At 38.1% G+C, this 21,008-nt stretch overlaps 2 protein-coding genes across 3 annotated transcripts; one reads left to right on the forward strand and one right to left on the reverse strand.

Moving 5' to 3' along the window:
- Nucleotides 1-22: 22 nt before the first annotated feature.
- rpusd2 (RNA pseudouridine synthase domain containing 2) lies at nucleotides 23-4,534 on the forward strand. 2 transcript variants are annotated; one of them, XM_081347969.1, is made up of 3 exons: nucleotides 23-945; nucleotides 1,031-1,327; nucleotides 3,195-4,534. In XM_081347969.1, the coding sequence occupies exons 1-3, from the start codon at nucleotides 292-294 to the stop codon at nucleotides 4,014-4,016; spliced, it is 1,773 nt and encodes a 590-aa protein (XP_081204095.1). In that variant the 5' UTR covers nucleotides 23-291; the 3' UTR covers nucleotides 4,017-4,534. The 2 variants fall into 2 exon arrangements, with proteins under 2 accessions (XP_081204095.1, XP_081204096.1); XM_081347970.1 differs by having other exon boundaries at nucleotides 301-945; nucleotides 1,031-1,312; nucleotides 3,195-4,443.
- A 1,158-nt stretch (nucleotides 4,535-5,692) lies between these two features.
- On the reverse strand, nucleotides 5,693-16,489 carry disp2 (dispatched RND transporter family member 2). The gene is made up of 8 exons (XM_081347971.1): nucleotides 16,253-16,489; nucleotides 11,397-11,804; nucleotides 11,264-11,296; nucleotides 10,847-10,970; nucleotides 10,099-10,226; nucleotides 9,865-9,962; nucleotides 9,664-9,761; nucleotides 5,693-9,252 (listed from the first exon to the last, which is right to left on the reverse strand). Exons 1-8 carry the CDS (start codon nucleotides 16,342-16,344, stop codon nucleotides 5,773-5,775), a joined length of 4,461 nt encoding a protein of 1,486 aa, XP_081204097.1. The 5' UTR covers nucleotides 16,345-16,489; the 3' UTR covers nucleotides 5,693-5,772.
- Between the last annotated feature and the right edge of the window lie 4,519 nt (nucleotides 16,490-21,008).

Here is a 21,008-nt window from a genome sequence, read left to right on the forward strand (position 1 = left end):
CACTGCATTAAAACATAATGTAGGGGGGGGGGGGGGGGAATACATGCATATATATTTGTGTGAAGAGATGAAATTAGCTGACCATTGTCATTGAATAAAAAAAAGAAGCAATCCATTTTTCAGGCAAAAATAGCTTGGAATAATATGTATATGGTAAATTTCATCAGGCTCAGAAAAATATAAAATGAAAGCAGATTTTACACCGATAACATGCAAATAATTCGCAAACACGTGACGTCACAGTGATGTCATCAACCCAAGACGGAAATAACATTGTCATTGAACCGCTGGATGGCATGGCTCACGTGTGTGAAGGGGAAGGTAGCAGGTTTCAGTTCATTACTTTGCTTTGTAAAAAGAGAAAACAATAATTTCCTGAGACACTTGTATCGGAACAAACACGTGAGTGTTAAAACTCTGGGAACTCAACGAACAGCGTTAAATGTCAGGAGAAATAGTGCACAAGTCTCCTTTAATTTCTCAAAACAACAGTTAAACGACATGGAGACTAAAGGGGCCACCATGGAAGAAGACAGCTGTAATACGGACAGCACGGTTAGAACAAACTGCGGTAAACGTAAACACGAGGAGACGGATCAGGCAGCAAGACCAGGCCCGGGTAAGAAGCGAAAGAGGGGCGGAAAACAGCTGCGTCCCGGAGAGCGGTACGTGCCTCCTCCACAGAAACGCAACGCGGGTGTGAGTTTCAGCCAAGAACATTTTGCGGAAACCTCCTACTATTTTGAAGGCGGTCTGCGCAAAGTGCATCCTTACTATTTTGATTTTAAGACTTACTGTAAGGGACGTTGGGTTGGTAAAACTCTACTAGACGTTTTCAAGAGTGAATTTCGCGCGGAGTCTTTGGACTACTACAATGAGGCTGTCAAAGAGGGGCGGATTAAACTGAATGAAACGCCTGTGGATGACCTGAATATAACACTAAAGGTAAGAGATCACGTGACAATGCTCACCGACTGTCTCTGTGTATGTGGCCCTGTTTAATTGTTTTGCATCTCTTTTGCTCGTCTAGAACAATGACTTCTTGAGGAACACAGTGCATCGTCATGAGCCCCCTGTGAGCGGGCAGCCCATGGAGGTTCTGGTGGATGATGGTGAAGTGGTGGTGGTGGATAAACCTGGCTCGCTTCCTGTGCATCCCTGTGGGCGCTACCGTCACAATACTGTCATCTTCATTCTGGGGAAGGAGAAAGGCCTTAGTGGCCTTCACACAGTACATCGACTGGACCGCCTCACCTCAGGTGTGCTGCTGTTTGCTCGTACACTCGAGGTCTCCCAAAAACTGGACGAAATGGTTCGTGAGAGACAGGTAAGACAAACTCTCTGAGTGATGCCTACTTGGTTTACAGTCTTGAAATGTCTGCATTGTTTGTTACCCCCTTCACATTTACTAAAGGAATCGTAGGTTAAGTAAAAGTTAAGCTCTGCCATCACAGAAAATTACTTTGACTCATTCCTGAGCTTTGGAAAATTGATCAAAATCTACTTAATGTTTGTTTAATTCATCTTTAAAAATATAGGCCTTGTTAGTTGCATGTAACAAGTAATGATTGCATTTATAAAACATTTACAAATTGCTTTGATTTATCCTTTTGCCAATCAAGTCAAACATTTTATTGGACAGTTAACAATGCTGATGTTCCGTTGGACAGTTTGAGAGGAACCATTGCACTTTCTAATTCATTTTAAGACACATCCTCCATAAAACATGGCATGTGACTACTAGCAAATAAGTGTGCATAAAAGTTGTAATATGCTTCTCACAACTGGTATAACCTGGCAGACATGTGTTTTATACAGTCAATGTCTTTATGTAGTTTATTTATATATTGTGTATGTAAACTATGACTTTGGGCTACAAAATCTCTAGTAACATTTGTCTTTGCTTTCATTGTGCTTCGAAGGGCCATGTCTTAAACATCATATTAGTTTATTGTTAAAAAGTGTATTGGTTGCTCCCACGTGCCTCTTTTTATTTTTATTTATTTATTTATTGCTTGATTGACAAATGGATAGAGAAGGAGTTGGCAAATGGATTAAGAAAAGCAATTACTAAATTCTTTATTTTTTATTTTTTTTTTTTAATTAAATTTAAAACTTGGTTAAAATTGCAATTATTATTGTTATTTTGATATTTTGTTAAGTAACATTCTTTACATGAATTAAACGGTTAGTCCACTGTCTATAATAGCTAATTTAGAGATCACTTTTTTTTTTTTTTACCGACTACCGGCAACATTGATCGGTTAACGATGATACGGTCAACCATCGGTCAAACAGTCATCGGTTAACATCCCTAATCTTATCTTGTAAAATTGTTTTATCCTTAGTGTAATTTGTAACTAACAAAATGGATAAGAATAAAATGTTTATGAAATCCCTCAGAAGAAAAATAGAATGTATCCAATAACTGCATACGACTGGAATACTAAAAAGAAATAAGGTGTGGGAACCCTGCATAAACTATGCTTTAAAATTGTATCTGTGCAAATTCATATCAGTGGACATTTCATCACATTTAAATTGTACTTAAGTTTTTAAACAATCTTATTCATATCAGAACAAGAATATACAATATTTTGTTGCGGGTCTTAATTCACCCTTCAACAAAGGAAGGCTGTAAAAAGGTCTTAAAAATCTAAAATTCATTAAGTGGCATTAAATGTTGCATGCATTGCAATAGAGGAATGTCTTCCTCAGTATTTTTTATTTGTTTTGTTTTCCCATTAAAATATCTAAACATCCTTAAATTAAAATACATTTACTTGTTGCAAAATTATATGAAATCTTGTAAAAAAAAAAGAAAAGTGTCATTGGTGTATGAAATCTTGTTTTCCCTTTGAATTAAGTTGTTTTTTCTGAAACCATTGGCAGATATTTGTTCTCGTTTTAATCGATAACAGTTTATTGTATCACTCAGAAAAAAAGACTTCTTATCTTGTCATTTCTCTAATGTAATTTGATTTAGATTTTTTTAGACAAAAATACAGAGGATCACTTTTTCAGCATGATCAGAAGGGAAAAGTAAAAGTTATTTCCATATTCTAGTGGTTGGGAGAAGAGGTATTCAATCCATTTTTTGTAAAATTAATTAAAAAGTTATGGATATCTGTTGGAAGTGTTTTTAAACTTTGAAGCATTGAGCTTTAACCATACTTTTGTTCTGTTTTTCACAGATAGAAAAGGAATATGTGTGCCGTGTGGAGGGGGAGTTTCCAGAGGGTGAGGTGGTGTGTGAGGAACCCATCCTGGTAGTGTCCTTCCGGGTGGGCCTTTGCAGAGTGGATCCCAAAGGCAAAGAATCCCGCACAGTCTTCCAGAGACTGAGCTATAACGGACGCTCTAGTGTGGTCCGATGTCTGCCTCTCACAGGACGTACTCACCAGATTCGTGTTCATCTTCAGTTCCTCGGCTTCCCAATCCTCAACGATCCCATATATGGGTCTTCTGCATGGGGTCCTAATAGAGCCAAAGGAGGGCTGGTAGGAATGAGTGATGAGGAGCTTCTAGAAGCTCTTATAGAAGAACATCGTTCAAAGGAGAGTCTGCACTTGTTGGATTTGCCTGATGAAGAGGTCTCAGGAAAACAAGGGCCGAAGACAGAATGTAAGGTTGGTGCTCAAGAACACCATGATCAGATAACGGTACTTGAGTCAAGTGGTGGTGCATGTGGTGATAGTTCCTGTAAAGTGCCTCTGGGTGAAGTGAAGGCAGAAGGCAGCCAAGGACTTCACAAGAGCACATCTGCAGTCGAGTCTGAGGGCGAGATGAATGGTGCACAAAAAGAAAAGAATTCGATCTCAGATGAAGCCCCCAGAACTGCAAAATCAAATTCTTTTGTCAGAGATAATTTATGTGGTGAGTGTAAAATTGTGCGCCCTGACCCAAAAGAGAAGGATTTGATAATGTATCTACATGCATTACGCTACAAAGGAGCTGACTTTGAATACTCAACCCGACTGCCTGACTGGGCCAAAGAAGACTGGCTTCAGGATTAAACTCAAATCAGATGTATTCATGCAACATTTGTTACCAGATACTATTCCGCATGAGTTTACAAGAATGCTTTTTTTTTTTTAACACATTTCGATTACTGAATACATTAATTGTGAATTCAAAGTGACTGAATTTCTCTTAATTTAAATTGATGAATTTATTAGTCTGTACTGCGGTGCATTTCTTGTGTTTTGTCTGTTTATTTTTCAATTCCTTATTTGATAAGGACAACATTTCATCTGACATTAACATACAGCAATAAAACAGACCTTTTTTGTGGGAATGCAAATGAATGCTTATATATATATATATATATACTGTATATAATTTGAAGTTCTTTCTCCCCCTACAGGTGGGAGTAATTTGAATTAAAATGCCTCATGCAAAATGCTGCGTTATGCATAGAAATAAAAATTTTAATTGCATCTCTTGAAGTCCAGTTTCAACCTGTTGAGACCTGAAAACTGCCCCACAAAGAGATAGACTGCAGTGTAACCTCAATTAAAAATATTTAAAATGTTTATTGAAATTCTTCATCATAGTTTATCTTTTGACAACTTCAAATCTGATTTTACACACAGGCTATCAACAACAGTAGCTCCACACCAGCAGGTTTTATAATACAGCTGCATAATTTCAGGGGGAGGGGGAGGGGGAGGGGGAGGGACAACTTTTGGCACAATTCATTCTTAAATTTTGGCACTTTGTATTTTAAGATGCTTTGATAATTTCAAGGACACATCTGCTGGCCTTAAAGAAGTAACATTAAATCAATCTGAGTATAAAAAAAGAGACATGTTCTGTCTAGCAAATTTTTTTTTTTTTAACTAACCTTTGATTTCAGTTTTATAATTGACATTTTTGTGCACATCACAAAACACCACTTTTTACATACAACCTTTTGCATTCTGATTAATGCATATCTTTCAAATACATACTGAACACGGAGGTAACACTCACAGTCTTGTATAGAGTTCAAATGTCATATTGCAGGTATTTATAAATCTGGGGCATTGGTGAAACATGTCCACACACTGAAGCATTTGAACTAAAGCACACTGTTGTAATTGGCCTATAATTCTAATGGGCAGTCATTGTCTTTTTTAAAAGAGGTACTTTTATGGCTATGCAATAACAAAAATAGGTTTGAAAATATTTATCATAACATGCAATAAAAGGTATTCATGGGTAAAACAGTTATCGCCACAGTAGCAAGCACATTTATGCCAAGTTTTCCTAGCATATGTTAAGCGTAAAATTACTAGTTGGTTTTTAGTGCTTGATAATTTGTGTATAAAAACATAATTATTTGAATAACTTAATTGGTTGTTGAGTCTAAATAACAGTAAAGAAATTGATAATGATTGTAGCCTTAAAATTATGGAAATTAGTTTAAAAGTTCATGGCTTGGTTGTGTAAAAGATCAGGCACAATTGTTCTTTAAGTGTTTGTAAGTTTTCAGTTCAAGGCCCCTGAAGAAAGGCTTTTTCAAAGGCTATTGTGGGTGCACATTCAGTGTATATTTACATGACATGCAAGGAATCATGCAAAAAAAAAAAAAAAAAGTCTCCTCTTGAAATTTTTCAAGCACTGTGTATACTTTGAAACAATTCATTGATGTTTGCAAAACATTGCCTAGGTCTCTTTCAGACATATTCCGAAATGTAATTGCTCCTGAGTACAAAAGTTCAGCCCAACATATAAAGTACTGGCCATGCTGTGGTTGTTTAGATTTGCTCAGTGTGTTGACAATATTGATCAGCTGCCACCTTCACCTTTTCCGTCCCTTTTTATCCAGACATCGGGCATGTCAGGTTTGCTGTTGGGCAATATAACTGGCACCTCACTTTGTGTGGTCCTCACCCTACCAGACCCCGGGGAGGCAAGGTCATATACAGTCTCCTTCAAGGACAGACGTAAAGTGTCTCTCTTGCCATTAAGGTGGCCAGGTTGTAACTCTTCCTCGATCTTAACAGCTTGAGAGACAGCAGGTTCTACTTCACTTAAGCAGGTCTCATTGGAGTCTTCGAGTCCCTCCATGGAACTCTGAGACTGACATGACAAAAGCCGTTTGTGTAGATGGCAGCTAGTGGCTTCATCTATTGAGAGTGACCTTTCATTGACAGTGTCTGTAGTCTGAGTGATCATGATTTCTTCCATGCTTGAGGAAGACGATAAAGAGACATTCCAAAGTTGGAGCCCACCTCTCGTCTGGCCTTGGCATTTCTTGCACAAAACCTTCTCCTTAGATGCATCTTGTGGAGGAGCAACTACAGGACGCAATATATTCTCTTTGTACGGGGAAGAGGTCTGGAGTGCTGGAGGTGGGTTGCAACCCTTAAGGTGCCTGCTACACATGACTGCGCTGTCAGCCTCAATGCTGACTCGATCATAGTCTTGCCTTGGACTAAGGCCACAGAACTGAATGTCGTCGGAAAGGACAGAAGGTCTGTTGGACAGCTTGCTGGTGCAAGTGCTATTCTCGAAGCTGTCGCTCAACTGGCAAGCAAGTGGCTGCAGCTCGTACTGTTCTGGCTCCCGTCCTCCGATCGGTTGGCGCTTTCTATGGTGCTGCTGGTTGGGGCAAAGAAAGCCTTCGCTTTCTTTATTAAAACTTCTTCGAACCCGAGAACCCGTGCCACAACCAAATGCCCCATTAGCTGCGGGATTGGTGGTCCCTTGTTCTGTAGTCGAACAGGACGACAGTATATTTTCAGTGGCTTGCTTTGTAACACAGGGTAGGGTTATGCTCCCACAGTTCTTTTGCGGGCCGAAGAAGCAACACAACGACTGGAAGAAGAAAGTGGCAAAGCCACATGCAACACATTTCACAAGCAGGAGGAAGATCCCAAGCTTCCTGAAAAGCAATGCCGTTGCGGGCAACATAATAATACCCACACAAAAATATGCCCCAGCACCTGTAGCTACCGGGTAACCCATTCTCTTCAGGGAATGTGCAACCCTGCCTAGTCTGTCACTGTGTGGGGCCAGGCTGTATGAAATGCAGTAATTGGCCACAAAGTCAACAGAAAGACCTGCAGCTGCTGAAATAAAGAGTGCTTCCACACCATTTAACTGCCATTCCAAAAGCACAAGGAGACCAACAGTAGCAAACACGCTTCCTCCCACCGCAATGGACACATACACACTTAATGGAATATTCCACGTCATCAGTAAGAACAGTGCAAATGTGAGAGCTACCGAAAAGCCTGCCACCTCCAATGTCTCTGAACTCAAGCAGTGCTGGAAGTCATATAAGCCTAGCTGGCTTACAAACCATCCTTTCTGCAGTCCCACTGGAGCCTTGGAGATTTCCCCATTAAACCATGATAAGATCTCTTGATAGAACTGTGACATTCTGCCGAAGTTGAAGCTGTAAAGTTGTACAGTCTTGAATATTACTACAAGGGCAGTGATTCGACCCTCCGAATCAAACCTCAGGCCTCCACCACTGGTTAAACGCCCCTCTGCATACTGTTCTGCCACCATCATGCTAAGGCACTGCTCGAAAACACTTGGTGGGTACGGAAAGGGAATATTATTGCAGCAAAAGCTAAATGCATCCTCGCTTTCTGAACAGCGCCGTATAGAAACCCAGTGAATCAAACGTTCGACAAAACACAAATTGACTTCTGCGGTTTCTTGTTCAGCTGATAATGGAGAATAGAAGCTCTGGTTTTGAATTTTTCCACACAGATCCCGAAGCCACAGTTGGGCTTGGGGACTGGTCATATTGAACCCTGGATCAAGAGCTAAAGATCCATTACTTTTTGGATCAAAGTGGTCACCATCGTCTGATGGAACGATGCCCCAAATTAGAGTCAGCGTCATGGGTTCATCTTCTCCCTGTTTCATTCGCTCAAACATGAACTGATGACGATATTCAGCATCGTATCTCTCAAATGGATGGCTGGAACGGAACAGCTGAGTTGTTCTGCTGTTCGAAGTTGGCAGTTTCATGCCAGGGTCTACGCATGATATGTACGTTCCACCGACTGCCAGAACTGCAAACCAACATATCCATATGTATCGGAATTTCACTACTCCACAAGGCAGGATCTTCAAAAAAAGCAGGTTCGATGTGTCAGAAAATCCTCGGCCTAACGTCCGAAGCTTCTGCCTCAAGGTAAACAGACAGCGCTTTCTTGAACTTGTCTCCCAGAATCCACCTGTATTTTTTGAGCAGCAGGGCTTCCACGCTGCCTTTGCAACAGGGTTTGAAGACAGCTCAGCATAGCGTTCCTGCAAAATGAGGGTGCAAGGAAGCCAAACAAGAGCAAATAATGTGTTTATTAATGAAGCACTGCCAAGATATACAGCGAAGCATCTCACAGCAGTGATGCTACTTATGTAGCCTGAGTAAAACGTGATGCTAGATGTCAGACCTGACACTAATATCAAGTATCCTATTTCCTGTAAAACCCGGTTCATTCTCTTCTCAGGGACAGCTGGAGGGTTGTGGCTTAGCTGTAGTTTCCAGAAATCAACAAAAGTCAGGGCTTGATTTAGGCAACTTCCCAAAAGAACAAGGACTGATGCAAGATTGAGGAGTGGAAAAAATGTCAAGCGAAATGCGACTTTGTAGAAAAAATATGAGGTGGAAAGTGATAAAAGGACAGACACCAGTGACATAACTGCTATAAATGGTGATTTGAGATATATTCCCATTGTGAACAAAAGTGCAAGAGCTGCAAGAACAGGATAGACAGAGTCCCATGCCAAATAATACTTGAAAAGTTTCTGTTTAATTCCCAAATCCATTCCTGTTATGGTGGTGGTGTTGTAGGTAAGCTCGCGGCCCTCTAGATGGTCCAAATAAATTTTCATCAATGGATCACCTTTCTCCACTGGTAGAAATACTACGCTATATTTTAGAGATGGGACCTTGTATTCAACAGTCTGTGGTCCCAGGAAGTCCTTGTCCACAAGGTAATGAAGAATCTGGAAGATGCTTGACAGTTTACAGCGGTGTGGGACAGATGCACAACGGCCAAATTTACTTCTTTCAGTACATGATGCAACCAGGCTTCTGTCATGGTAGTAAGGGGCACAGAATCTGAGCAGACCAAGGCTTTCAGAAACATGCTGTGGAGTCAGACTAAAGCAGGAAGAAACGTTATTGAGAAGAGCCAAGTAGTTTCCCAGAGACCAACTTGGACAGCACTCATTTTCCACTGTAGAGCCGTACAACTCTGATCTGACCTGGCAGAGTTGATCAAATTGTGTCCCTGAACGGATCTAAAATGATAATGAAAAAAATTACTTGCATTTCACAGCAAAAAGATTGCAAATATAAAAAAGTTGTATTGCTTTCAGTTTTCATTTTCAGTCTCATATTTTGTAGGTATTTGTACATACCATTTGCATATATACATGCTAAAATATACACTGACCAAAAAAAATATTTATGAATCTTTTATTTTTAAATTGAAAATGTATTTGTATAGCTTCTTATTCAGAACCAAACTGCCTGTACAAGTATCTATGATTACAAATGATCACTAATGACTCCATCCTGTAATATATGAATTTGATTATTAACACACACTGAATAGATTCTATCACATATCCAACAAAACAACTGCATTTAATTTTTTCTTGAGAACTTGAGAATATTATCCTTTTGGAAAAATATAGTCCTTGGTTTACCTGTGTCTGTTCCATCTGGCACATGGAGTAAATTGCCTTTAGACTCCAGAGACTGGCAGAGTTTCCAGAGCGGAAGACCAGCTGAGCATAGCGCTCTCCTACAGAACCACAGATTAGGTGACAGAAAACAGCATCACATAAAACATGCTGTGCTCCATTAACTGATTTATTAGGTTAGGAAATGCTTGAATAAAATCTCACCTGGGGCATTACAAAAAAAGTTGTGCTCAGCGTTATCTCTGTGCAACATTCTCCTTGATCGTTCTCTTAACTGAGGTTCAGATCTAATTGTGCCCTCTCTGTAAGACAAATATGTTTTTCAATGTAAACATGACATACAATCATTTAGTATTGAAAGCAAAAGTCTGATTTAGTGAAAATATCAGTAGTAGATATTTAAAGTGTGTTTAGCATCATACGATTGCCAAGAAATACCCTGGTGTAGTTCTTTCTGTGAGTTGCCATGGAACTGGGGACAATGATTTTCCAGGCCCAGTGTTTTGCTGTAACCTCATCCAGGTTGCTAGACGGATACTGATGTCTGTTCCACGAGGTTCAAATCCCTGTGCGATCCGATCAAAGACACATGAGAGGTAAGCAGAAACTCTTTGAAGTCATTATAAAAATGAATTGAAGTCTTTTGAGAGGCCAATTTACAATTCTAAAGATCTAAAGTCCAGCGTTGGCCAGTTTATTCTCAGAAATGTATTCAAGCTGAAAATAAACTCTTAGGCCTGGTTTCAGAGACAGGGCTTAAATTAAGCCAGGATTAGGCCTTAGATAAATTAAGTCATTTAAGTCACTTTTATAAACGTGTCTTAGCAAAAAAACATTACTTGTGTGCATCTTGAGACAAAACAATTAGTACTGACATATTTTAAGATATGTCAGTGCAAGTTGCTTTCAGTAGACAGCCCAAACATGCATTTTAGTCTGGGACTAGGCTTAAGCCTTGTCTGTGAAATCGGGCATTAATGTAAAAATTTCTTGTAATTTTCAAACTTTATATCTCTCAGTTGTAACTGTTGCAACTGTGAATTTTAAAATATCTTGTTTTAAACTTTGATACTTATTTTCTTACATCACTTTTAGTATGTTTAATTGAATTCCTTTCTTTTTTTTAGTACAAACAGATGCATTAACAACTTCATTATTTCTATATTATAGAAATGGAAATACTCACCAACAAAGGGTCTGAAAAGTCTAGCAAAGGACCAGTCAAAATCCCAGCCAGGGAACAGGCAAACAGAACTAGCGTACATGAAATGAGTACAGTCATCGGGTACTCCACTATGACCTGGGAATAGCTGTAAAAATCAATGGTGTTCAAATGGTCAAATTTAATCTAATTGCTGTATGGCACATTAACTTGCATCATACTACTGGTATTTGCCATCCTGCATTTTAGAATTACATTACCACATTAGCCTAATGCTTAAATGCTTCTTCCCGATTCCTTTAAATCTAATATTGAACATAAGGCTAATTTGTTAATGTGCACTACTGTATTACTGTAAATAGTAATCCTAATATTGAATTTCATGTGATGTTATTATAAACAAATACATCTTTATCATCAGTTGCTATAAAAGCATCTCACCTCCTTGGTATTCTATGCAGACCATCATTCCTACTAAGAAGACAAACATAGAGATATAACATATTTACATGTTTACAATCAACTAGATGTATGTCCATTAGAATGATATTAATAATAGAAAAAGTGTCTGGACCTCACTGTCACCATGTGACGCTGTACAGGCTTGTGGTTACTGCCATCATGAGATCCATGAAGCCAATGGCACTGCATTTTATTGTGACACGAAGGCAGATGCGATGGACTGCAACTATGGACAGTCTTAACAGGACTCGCTGAATGCAAGTCTGCTTGATGGTAAGCATTCTTTTGACCTGGACATGCATTGCTTTGATTTGAAGGCTGGTGGCCACAGCAGGGGCATCTTTTGCTTTGTGGTGAATGAGAGCCAGAGCCCTGCGATGCTTGACGGTGGAGTTGAGTAGAGGAGTTTGACTTGAACGGACTGTCGCTGTCTACTTGGTTCTCTTCTATCTTGACCGCACACATCCGAGATTCTGTGGTGTCATTGTCCGGAGGACACAGCGAAACCTCAGGGATTTCACTGCAAATAAAATAATCGCATAATCAGATGTTTTTTTAACATACATACAAACATACCATTCCTGCAGTTATTTCGACATGAAGAATTCACGAGTCGCGATGATGTCAGATTCGTATAGAATCTTCTTTTTTTTTAAGCCAATTCTTAAGGTGATTTTGGGCAATGTTGCTGGGCAATGTTGCCGTCAATGGGCAACCAGATTAAACACAGGGCCCACGAGCAATCTAAATTATCCAGATATAGAAATTTATTGCCCATTTTCAATGGAAAAGTGCCCAAGCAACAATCGCTCGGCAAGATTGCTCAAAAAGTTGCCCTGTGTATCATCACCTTTCCTATATGAACCGGTTCACAAATGAACTGATCCGACTGCTGCTGTTGATGAGCTAAGAACTAACTGATCCAGTCATTAAATTAATCATTTAATTAATTGTAAATCAAAATCATTTTTAGGTTATGATTGACTAAGTTGTTTAAGTGCCAAATCAGCTGTAAACGGCTTCTTGTTTTGAGACCACAATGTGTTTATTTTTACTGCATTTAACGTCATATTTTGCTGCTGATTTCACTTCAATTTGGTAACTTGATTACTTGATATTGAACGTTTAATCATTTGCTAGCGTCAGACATGAACAAAAAGAAACGTTTGCATATTTGCAGATCATGCGCAATGAATGTCTGAATCCATCATGTTGACCAACAAATAGAATGTTTAAAGATTTTGTAATGTAAAATAATTAGTTGTCCCACAAATACTTCAATTAAGTGTACTTAATGTGCCTCTAACATTTATGTTTACAGCTTACAACTATTATAGTTAGTTAGTGAGTGTCTTCTATATATTAGATAAGCAATGTCTGGAAAATGTATCAGCGAAATGCTTGAAGACCCAATTAGGCCAAGTGGGAGGGACTCCATCAGTTTACCCTGTCAACCGCATAAAAAGCCTGTTCAGATTAGATAAAAAAATCTCACTATAGGCCTACTTGCAACTCAACTGCTCAGAAAAAATATGAGTGCGACAACTGCTTAAAAGGTACTGCTGAATAATGTAGATCACCTTGAAGAACCAAACCTTAAGATTCAGTAGGCCTATTCATTTTTTTTTCTTCGTTCAGTATATTCACAATACTAATTATGAACATTTATTATGGCTCTTTATGAGGAACCATCAGTTGTTACTGTGCTGAAATGTTAAAGTATACAGTATGAGCTTTATTGATCAAATAATGTGTCATGATATAAACCATGTTTCTAATGATCCCTCTTTACCATATTTCAAATAAAGTGTCAGGTTTGGTGTGAGAAAAGTAAACATTAAACTACTCTTTTAAACATTAACAACTCCTACCAAGTATGACGTTTTAAGTTATTTGCTTTTAACAAGCTTGTTTTTACACAGATCTAGATGACTCTTAGTATCACCAGGGAGACAAGCAATGCAAACACTGGAACAAACTAATGACTGCTGTTCAACTTTATAAATGTGTCCAAGGAACAAATAAGCTGCCTTTTTGGTTTCTTTAAATGTGCAAACTAAATTGGGCAGATTATAATATGCACGACTGATCCCATTTAGCCACTGACAAAATAAACAACCAGGATAAATCATGTGCAAGGAAAATAAAAAGACTTTTGAACCAGACGTGTCTGAATAATGATTAAACAAAGCCTTGACTCTTAACCCTTATGCCTTTTCTCTCTCCCATTACATCTTGGTTGGCCTAAATGCTTAAAATGTTTCTCTGCACATTGTGTATTGGATGTGAGCTGCTTCATCTCCATTAACTCCATCTTTCGAAGTAGCCTGCAATAAAACATGGCAATCTTTGTTGTGGATCAATTAGTAAACACAGAGCTGTAAAAATAGCATCAGGAAATTTTATAATGCGTAATAATGTGTGATGAACTCGCTTATTATTGTTAGCAGATTCCCATTACAAGGCTTTCTGCAGAATTAATCAATAATGTTACAAATTTCTACATATGTTAATAAAAGACTTCAGTTCAGCATCTGATGAGGATCATGGGTTTATGTTGTGCGCATGCTGCAGGTGTTCTGATGGCTATCAAAAGGAACACAGGCATAATTTGATTTGACAGCTCTGCAGCTGGTACATCATGTCTGGCGGTCCGCACTGCCAGGACTCGGAAGTGATTGTTGTGGCCTGTCAGAATGTAAGGGTGAAATCAGTCCATCAGCAGACAAGGAAAGGCACTAGAAATCTTGCACTTTGGATGACTCTGAATACCTCAAGGATAGGGAAAACTAAAGTTAATGGATATGATTGTAATTTCCAGAGCGAATTTGCTCATAAAATAGCCTCTTTAACTAAAGTCGGCTTAGATATTCACTGGAGCAAGCCTAAATATTTACTAAATACTTAATTTGTTTGCTCCCTTTGCACCAAATCGTATGAGCATATGATGTGCATATAAATATTCAGCACAAAACATCACTCAGTTTATATTCCCATCTCCCTCAAGCTTTTAATACTCTGTGGAACTTACATGGTAGGAGTCATGATCTGGAATAAATGCCTGAAATGTAACAGAAACTGAACTGATTGAACAAATGCACTCAGCATTTCAGTGGACATCAGCCATGTTGGCTGACAATCACTGACTAATATCATGCAGCATAATGGACACTTACACCGCACGAGATTTACTTCAGGCCACTTCATGGTGACTCAGTCTAGATTAAAAATAATTGGAACGATTCTATGACACTGCTCATAGGCACATCTTCTTGCACGCAAAGTAGCTGCTGTACATTGGCTAAAATCGTATTCAACTTTCCTTTTTACTAAACCATACTTTACTTTCTAGGAACACATGCAGGCTGAATGAAACTTGATGAGAGTAACAATATCATTCATATTTTGATTGATTGTCATCTCAGTAATGTAATTATTTACCAAAAGATTCAGATTAATGCCGTTGCCAGCGGACTATAAAATCTCCCAGGCTGTTTGTGACAGTTTTGGGAGATGAAGCACTTGCTTTTGTGTGTATCGTGTGCGGCCATTTTAAGGAACATAAACAACAGATAATAACATGGAACAAAACCTTTGATTAACAAATCAAACGCTGGTAAGGGAGGCCAATGTGTGCGGATCGCATTGGAATATAAAGACAAGGATTCTCCTGAGAGGGTCACACTCAAACATGAGTCACTGCAGCTTCAGATGGATCTTCTCCACCAAAGCTGGAGAACGCATCTCACCATCTGCTCATACTTTGATATACAGAAAGATTTCGTCATGAAAGTTAATCATTGTTGATGTTAGCAGAACAGGGAATCTACACCTAGTATGCTGAAGCAAAATGTCTAAGTCAGAGTAACAAATGAGCCCCGTGATTAACCTTTTCAGAGTCAGTCGTCTAACACCTCCATTTAGAGTCCTAGATCCCCGTGTAGTTCATTATTAGAATTACTCCAGACAAATGAAACATGCCTGATTAATGAGGATAGAAAGAAAAGATTTCCTCTCCTTTTTTTGCCATTCATTAAAGGAATTGGAATATTTCTCATTGGAATAGTAGATGTACTGCAGTTTTTTTTAGAACAAATGCAAATTAACATGGATTTAGCCCAAAAATGTTTTTATTATTATTAATCTAATAAATAGATTTACATTTACAAATGTAAATATATATATAAAAAAACTGTGTTAACAGGATTGAACAAAAACATCAGGAATGTCAAGATCATATCTCACTTCAAAACATTACATGAAATTAACATTGCAGTAAAAAATATTAAAATTAACTTAAAGTTGATATCACATCAGTTCCTCACAAGCTATAATTAATGAAGTTTAGATGATTATACCACATTTATGATATGGCATACCATTTAGAAATACCTAATTTTACTATTCACAAAGCTAAAAAGTGTACTGCATAACAGGAATGTCTTGATTATGTTATAATGTTTAATAAAATAAAAAATGACAAGGAATGTGCTTAAGCCTGACATTATAACATTATTTTGTCATTCATTGCAAGAATTTAAAGAGTTTTTAATCTTTATCTTTTTAATGGCATATGCATTGTCAGTCAAATATACATTAGGCTAGCATGATTTTTACCCTGAAAATAATTCATAATTCATATTGATCAGCGGTCGTGACTCGTGCCAGATAAAATAAGCGCAAATCCAATAAATTATAGTATTTAGTAGTAGTAGTATTTACACGTGATCTCCTTGTACTTTCAACCTATTGCTCGGGGTTTTTTTCCTTTGAAATTTGTATTTTCCCTTGTAAACAAAAACCAAAGTGGGTCTGATAGAGGGACACCTTAAAAGCGTCACGTTCATTATTTCGGATTATTTGCAAAAGCAACCTTTTAAATGACTTGCGTTCGCTCACAAGCACACTTCCTCCAACAATTAGCCTTATAATGCTTGATATCCACAGTAGCGTAGGGTATACACGTACCTTTGAGCTTCTTCCTGAGAAGGTCCCTCTGTCGTGGATGAATCTGTGATTTCATCATCATCACGCACTCTAGAAATGGACACGGTATCCATGCTTTAGTGTTTTAATATCCGCCTGGCACTGTCAGATGTAGGCAATAATTCTGTGCAGAAATGCAATCGTATCGGGTTGTGTTCGTGCTGTTGAAGGCAAAGCCTGCGTTAGTGTGTATATGGAGGCTGCTTCATCGTGTGATCTGAGGTGTTGACAGTGAGTTGAGCGCGCGCTGTTCACTCGAGGGTGGTGCTGGAGAACAAAACCACATCGCGTTAACACTGCAAGGGTTTGTAGCCAAAGCCATATCGAAATGTCGAAAATGATTTTTTTTTTTTTTTGCTTGTTTTTTCAAAAGTCATGTGAGCCGGTAGTAGCTGACCGCAATAATTTGCTGCATACAATGCAATGCGTTCCAGTTATCATGTTTAACTGTCAAACGAAATGGAATATAGTAGTAGCCTATATATCTCATTAATAACTTTATGGTTTTGAGTCAAAAGTTCAATTACACAATTATGCTTTTTATCTAGTCATGTTGGTTTCAAACATCTATAGTTTAAGTCGGCATGAAACGGAAGTTGTGATTGTCTTTTCTTTCCTATTAGAAAATCCTAGTGAAATGGCTTGTCAAACAAGAAACATTTTAGGGCTGGACTTCATTTTGTCCGTCAGGAATTGATTGGATGGTGGTGGGTTGCTATTGTTGTGATGTCATGTGAGTGAAACGTTGCCCCGCCCTCACGCCAGTAAACACGTCATCAGAGAAGAGAAGAAAGGTGTGTTCGACATCGGCTGCGGCTGGATGCACCCGATCGGCGAGAGTAGCCGCGTGCAGGCGGGGAGGAGCTGCAAACGGAGACGTGAAGTCGGACACTTTCTGGTTCCCTTAGTGACTGCTCACGTGGTGTTTGCATACTTTACCACAGCTGAAGTGAAATAAATGCAATATTTGACAAATAATACACAGATTTTTCAGATACATTTTTATTCAATACTTTATGTAGGCTACTGCTTCATACAGCGTCTGTTTGAACAAGAATAAAGTTCAACATAAGCTGTTATAAATGAAGTGGAGTCTACGTTTTTTAATCAGTTTAATTTGATAAACATGACACAATATAACATGACAACGACATGAAAGGAGTGTTTACTGTTATAATAAACTGATTTGAGAGCTTTAGAGGAACTAAAGGTGTTCGAATAAACACGAAACACACGTGATCGTTGTCATGCAGTGAATCCGGCCAATCGTGGAACAGCTGTGTCGTCATCCGCCCTCGTGCAGCCCAATGCAGCCGCTCTTGAGATATGGAAGGCCAAAAGGGCCAAAACGTGTGAATCTGTCGTGTAAACACGTAATTACGTGTTAACACGCAAATTACGCGTAAACACGCAATTTACGTGTTAACACGTCATTACGTGTTAACGCGTAAATAACGTGTTAACACGTAAATTGCGTGTTAACACGTAAATTATTAGACAGCACCACCTACTGGTTTGGTGCTCTTGCTCAAACACACAGAACCTAATTAGATTAAGGTTGTAAAAAGCCGTTTTTAATGTGAAAATACATGTTGAACAATGTATTTTCAGAATATAGGATACAACTACATATAATAATTATTTTAAATGGGCCTATTTAGACAGTTAAGTTAACTATAACTAATCAAGCCCTGAAAGGCATGACCATTTTCACAATCACAATAGAAATTGTGTAAGGATAATTACACATTTCTCCAAACAGTATTTTCATGTACACTTATACCATATTTCTAAAGCATCTTTTTATAATTTAACCTCTATGCATTTGTTAGAGAGCCCCTTCTGATAACACCATTAAGCCTTATGAATCTGAGATAGTGCATTGTTTTGCTGTGTTTTTCGAAGTTAATATATATATATATATATATATATATATATATATATATATATATATATATATATATATTGTATATACATACATATATATTGTATATACATACGTATATATATAACAAATAACAAAGTTATTTATATTACAACACACACACTACACTTTACGCATTGTATTACATTACACACACAAACACATATATTACAAAGTTATTTATATTACAACACGCACACTACACTTTACAAATTATACTACATTACACACACCACACACGTGATTTGCGTGCTGGCACATTGGAAACCATGGAACTTTACTGGCTGGTATGGCTATCTTGCACAAGCACAAATAACAAACAAATCCTGTAAATTTGCGCAACTGCATAATCAAGGTCAGTGAGAGAGATTGTTTCTGCTTCTGTATCAAGTCTTCATGTCAGGTCCAGCCGGAGGACTTTGTCCACATCACAGACAATAGGCCTAATCTCTGCAGGCAAAGGGAAAATCCAGATCCAGCCTTGACAACATTCTCCACACCTCCGAGAGAGAGAGAGAGAGAGAGAGAGAGAGAGAGAGAGAGAGAGAGAGAGAGAGAGAGAGCCCGCCCGGCGCGCGCACTCTCACCCTCACCGCACTGTCGACCACCACAGAAGACCAATTTATTATTATTTTTCTATAGTAAAACTGTTAGCCTATATTCGTAAGGGTCTGTCTGTCATCTATCTATCTTTACTTATTTATTATTCAGTTTATAATGACGTTTATAATAACTGCATCCAATTTCTAAATTTTGTCATTTGATTAGTTGTGCCAGTTGTGCTCATATTTTTATTTTAAGGACTTAAATTATTTTTTTACATAATTGATATCGATTATTTAATTATATGCTACCAAATGTCATCTCTGAGGAAAAAAAAGAGAGAAATGGGTTAGGCTACGGACATTCACTTAGCCAACTCTTAATAGACATGGGGGGATAATTCGAAGTCGAAGATAAATAATTCATAACTCTGAAACAACATCAAATCGTATTGATTCCAAATGCAACGGTATTTTGATTGCATAATGGCAGACTGTCGCGCTAATCGCGAAGCAACTCATGACAAACTTAAATAAAGTAAAAAAAATAACTATTTTCAACGTATACAACCCACCGTAATATGTTTAACAGTGTTTATTAAAACCGAAAGTAGCTATGTTTTGTGCTGTTTGTTTTCACGTCTCTGTATTTACTATACGATGCGCATCACGGGCGTGCACCAAACTGAAGATGCCAGGTGACGTAGGCTCAACGTATCCATTAGGTAAGAGCTCGTTCACAATCTCATGAATAAATACAATACAACGAAGGTGTGCATCATCACATTAATAGTCATGAGAATGATTACAAACAGTTACGACAGGCAGTGTCAACGTGACACAACACCTTTATTTTATTTGAATTATTCATGATAGAGTGACGCAAGCACAACGCTGAGCATACCTCATCAGCCATCATAAGCCAACGACACTGACGGAAGGGTATAACTTGCAGGAAACTGAATAGATAGATCACGAGTGTAATCTCCAAATCTATCCAAACATTGGCGAGAATATAGCATAATCTCTTGTTCTGTGTAGTAATATTACAGTTTATTTTAATAATTGTTGGTCTTATATTCACAGATTTCACATTTGAATATCCATTGTAAAATGTCATTTTATGGCAGGAATTCTGTCTCATTTCAATTATTAATAATTCAAGCCACTCTCGTCTTAGATTATTATTATGACATACGCATGTGTGTATAATATAAATAATATAAATAAGGGGGGGGGGGTGTGATGTAGTATAATTTGTAAAGTGTAGTGTGCGTGTTGTAATATAAATAACTTTGTAAAATATATGTGTTTGTGTGTGTAATGTAATATAATGTGCAAAGTGTAGTGTGTGTGTTGTAATATAAATAACTTTGTTATATATATATATATATATATATATATATATATATATATATTAACTTCGAAAAACACAGCAAAACAATGCACTATCTCAGATTCATAAGGCTTAATGGTGTTATCAGAAGGGGCTCTCTAACAAATGCATAGAGGTTAAATTATAAAAAGATGCTTTAGAAATATGGTATAAGTGTACATGAAAATACTGTTTGGAGAAATGTGTAATTATCCTTACACAATTTCTATTGTGATTGTGAAAATGGTCATGCCTTTCAGGGCTTGATTAGTTATAGTTAACTTAACTGTCTAAATAGGCCCATTTAAAATAATTATGTATCCTATATTCTGAAAATGCATTGTTCAACATGTATTTTCACATTAAAAACGGCTTTTTACAACCTTAATCTAATTAGGTTCTGTGTGTTTGAGCAAGAGCACCAAACCAGTAGGTGGTGCTAATGTCTAATAATTTACGTGTTAACACGCAAATTACGCGTAAACACGTCATTTACGCGTTAACACGTAATGACGTGTTAACACGTAAATTGCGTGTTTACGCGTAATTTGCGTGTTAACACGTAATTACGTGTTTACACGACAGTTTCACACGTTTTGGCCCTTTTGGCCTTCCATATTGAGAAGCTGCGCTGGCTGAGTTCTCCGGCTACTCTCGAATCGCTCTCGCGGTACTTTGATGGCATACGTCACAGTCACGTGGCGTCGGCGCTGCATCAAGTCGGACAAAATTTCTAACCGGCATGCACTGCTTCAAGTCAGCCGCCGATCGGTCTGCGCAGAGCTGCATGAAGTCGAACAAGCCTGAGATGTTGCTGCAAGAGGGAGGGGAAGTTACTTTGATTAAAGATTAAAGGTATAGCGGAGGATCTTTCCGAATTTTAGATAAGACCCGCCC

The sequence above is a fragment of the Scardinius erythrophthalmus genome (assembly GCF_964197995.2).
Source record: "Scardinius erythrophthalmus genome assembly, chromosome: 19".
NCBI lineage: Eukaryota > Metazoa > Chordata > Actinopteri > Cypriniformes > Leuciscidae > Scardinius > Scardinius erythrophthalmus.

What these genes read in the sequence shown, in the direction of transcription:
- disp2 (XM_081347971.1), bottom strand. Translation starts at nt 16,344, where the DNA reads ATGGATACCGTGTCCATTTCTAGAGTGCGTGATGATGATGAAATCACA. An exon ending in TCTCAGGAAGAAGCTCAAAG is followed by an intron (nt 11,805 to 16,252) that starts GTACGTGTATAC and finishes TTTTATTTGCAG; the next exon opens with TGAAATCCCTGAGGTTTCGC. An exon ending in GCCAGATGGAACAGACACAG is followed by an intron (nt 9,253 to 9,663) that starts GTAAACCAAGGA and finishes TTATCATTTTAG; the next exon opens with ATCCGTTCAGGGACACAATT.
- rpusd2 (XM_081347969.1), top strand. Translation starts at nt 292, where the DNA reads ATGGCATGGCTCACGTGTGTGAAGGGGAAGGTAGCAGGTTTCAGTTCA. An exon ending in ACCTGAATATAACACTAAAG is followed by an intron (nt 946 to 1,030) that starts GTAAGAGATCAC and finishes TTGCTCGTCTAG; the next exon opens with AACAATGACTTCTTGAGGAA. An exon ending in AAATGGTTCGTGAGAGACAG is followed by an intron (nt 1,328 to 3,194) that starts GTAAGACAAACT and finishes TGTTTTTCACAG; the next exon opens with ATAGAAAAGGAATATGTGTG.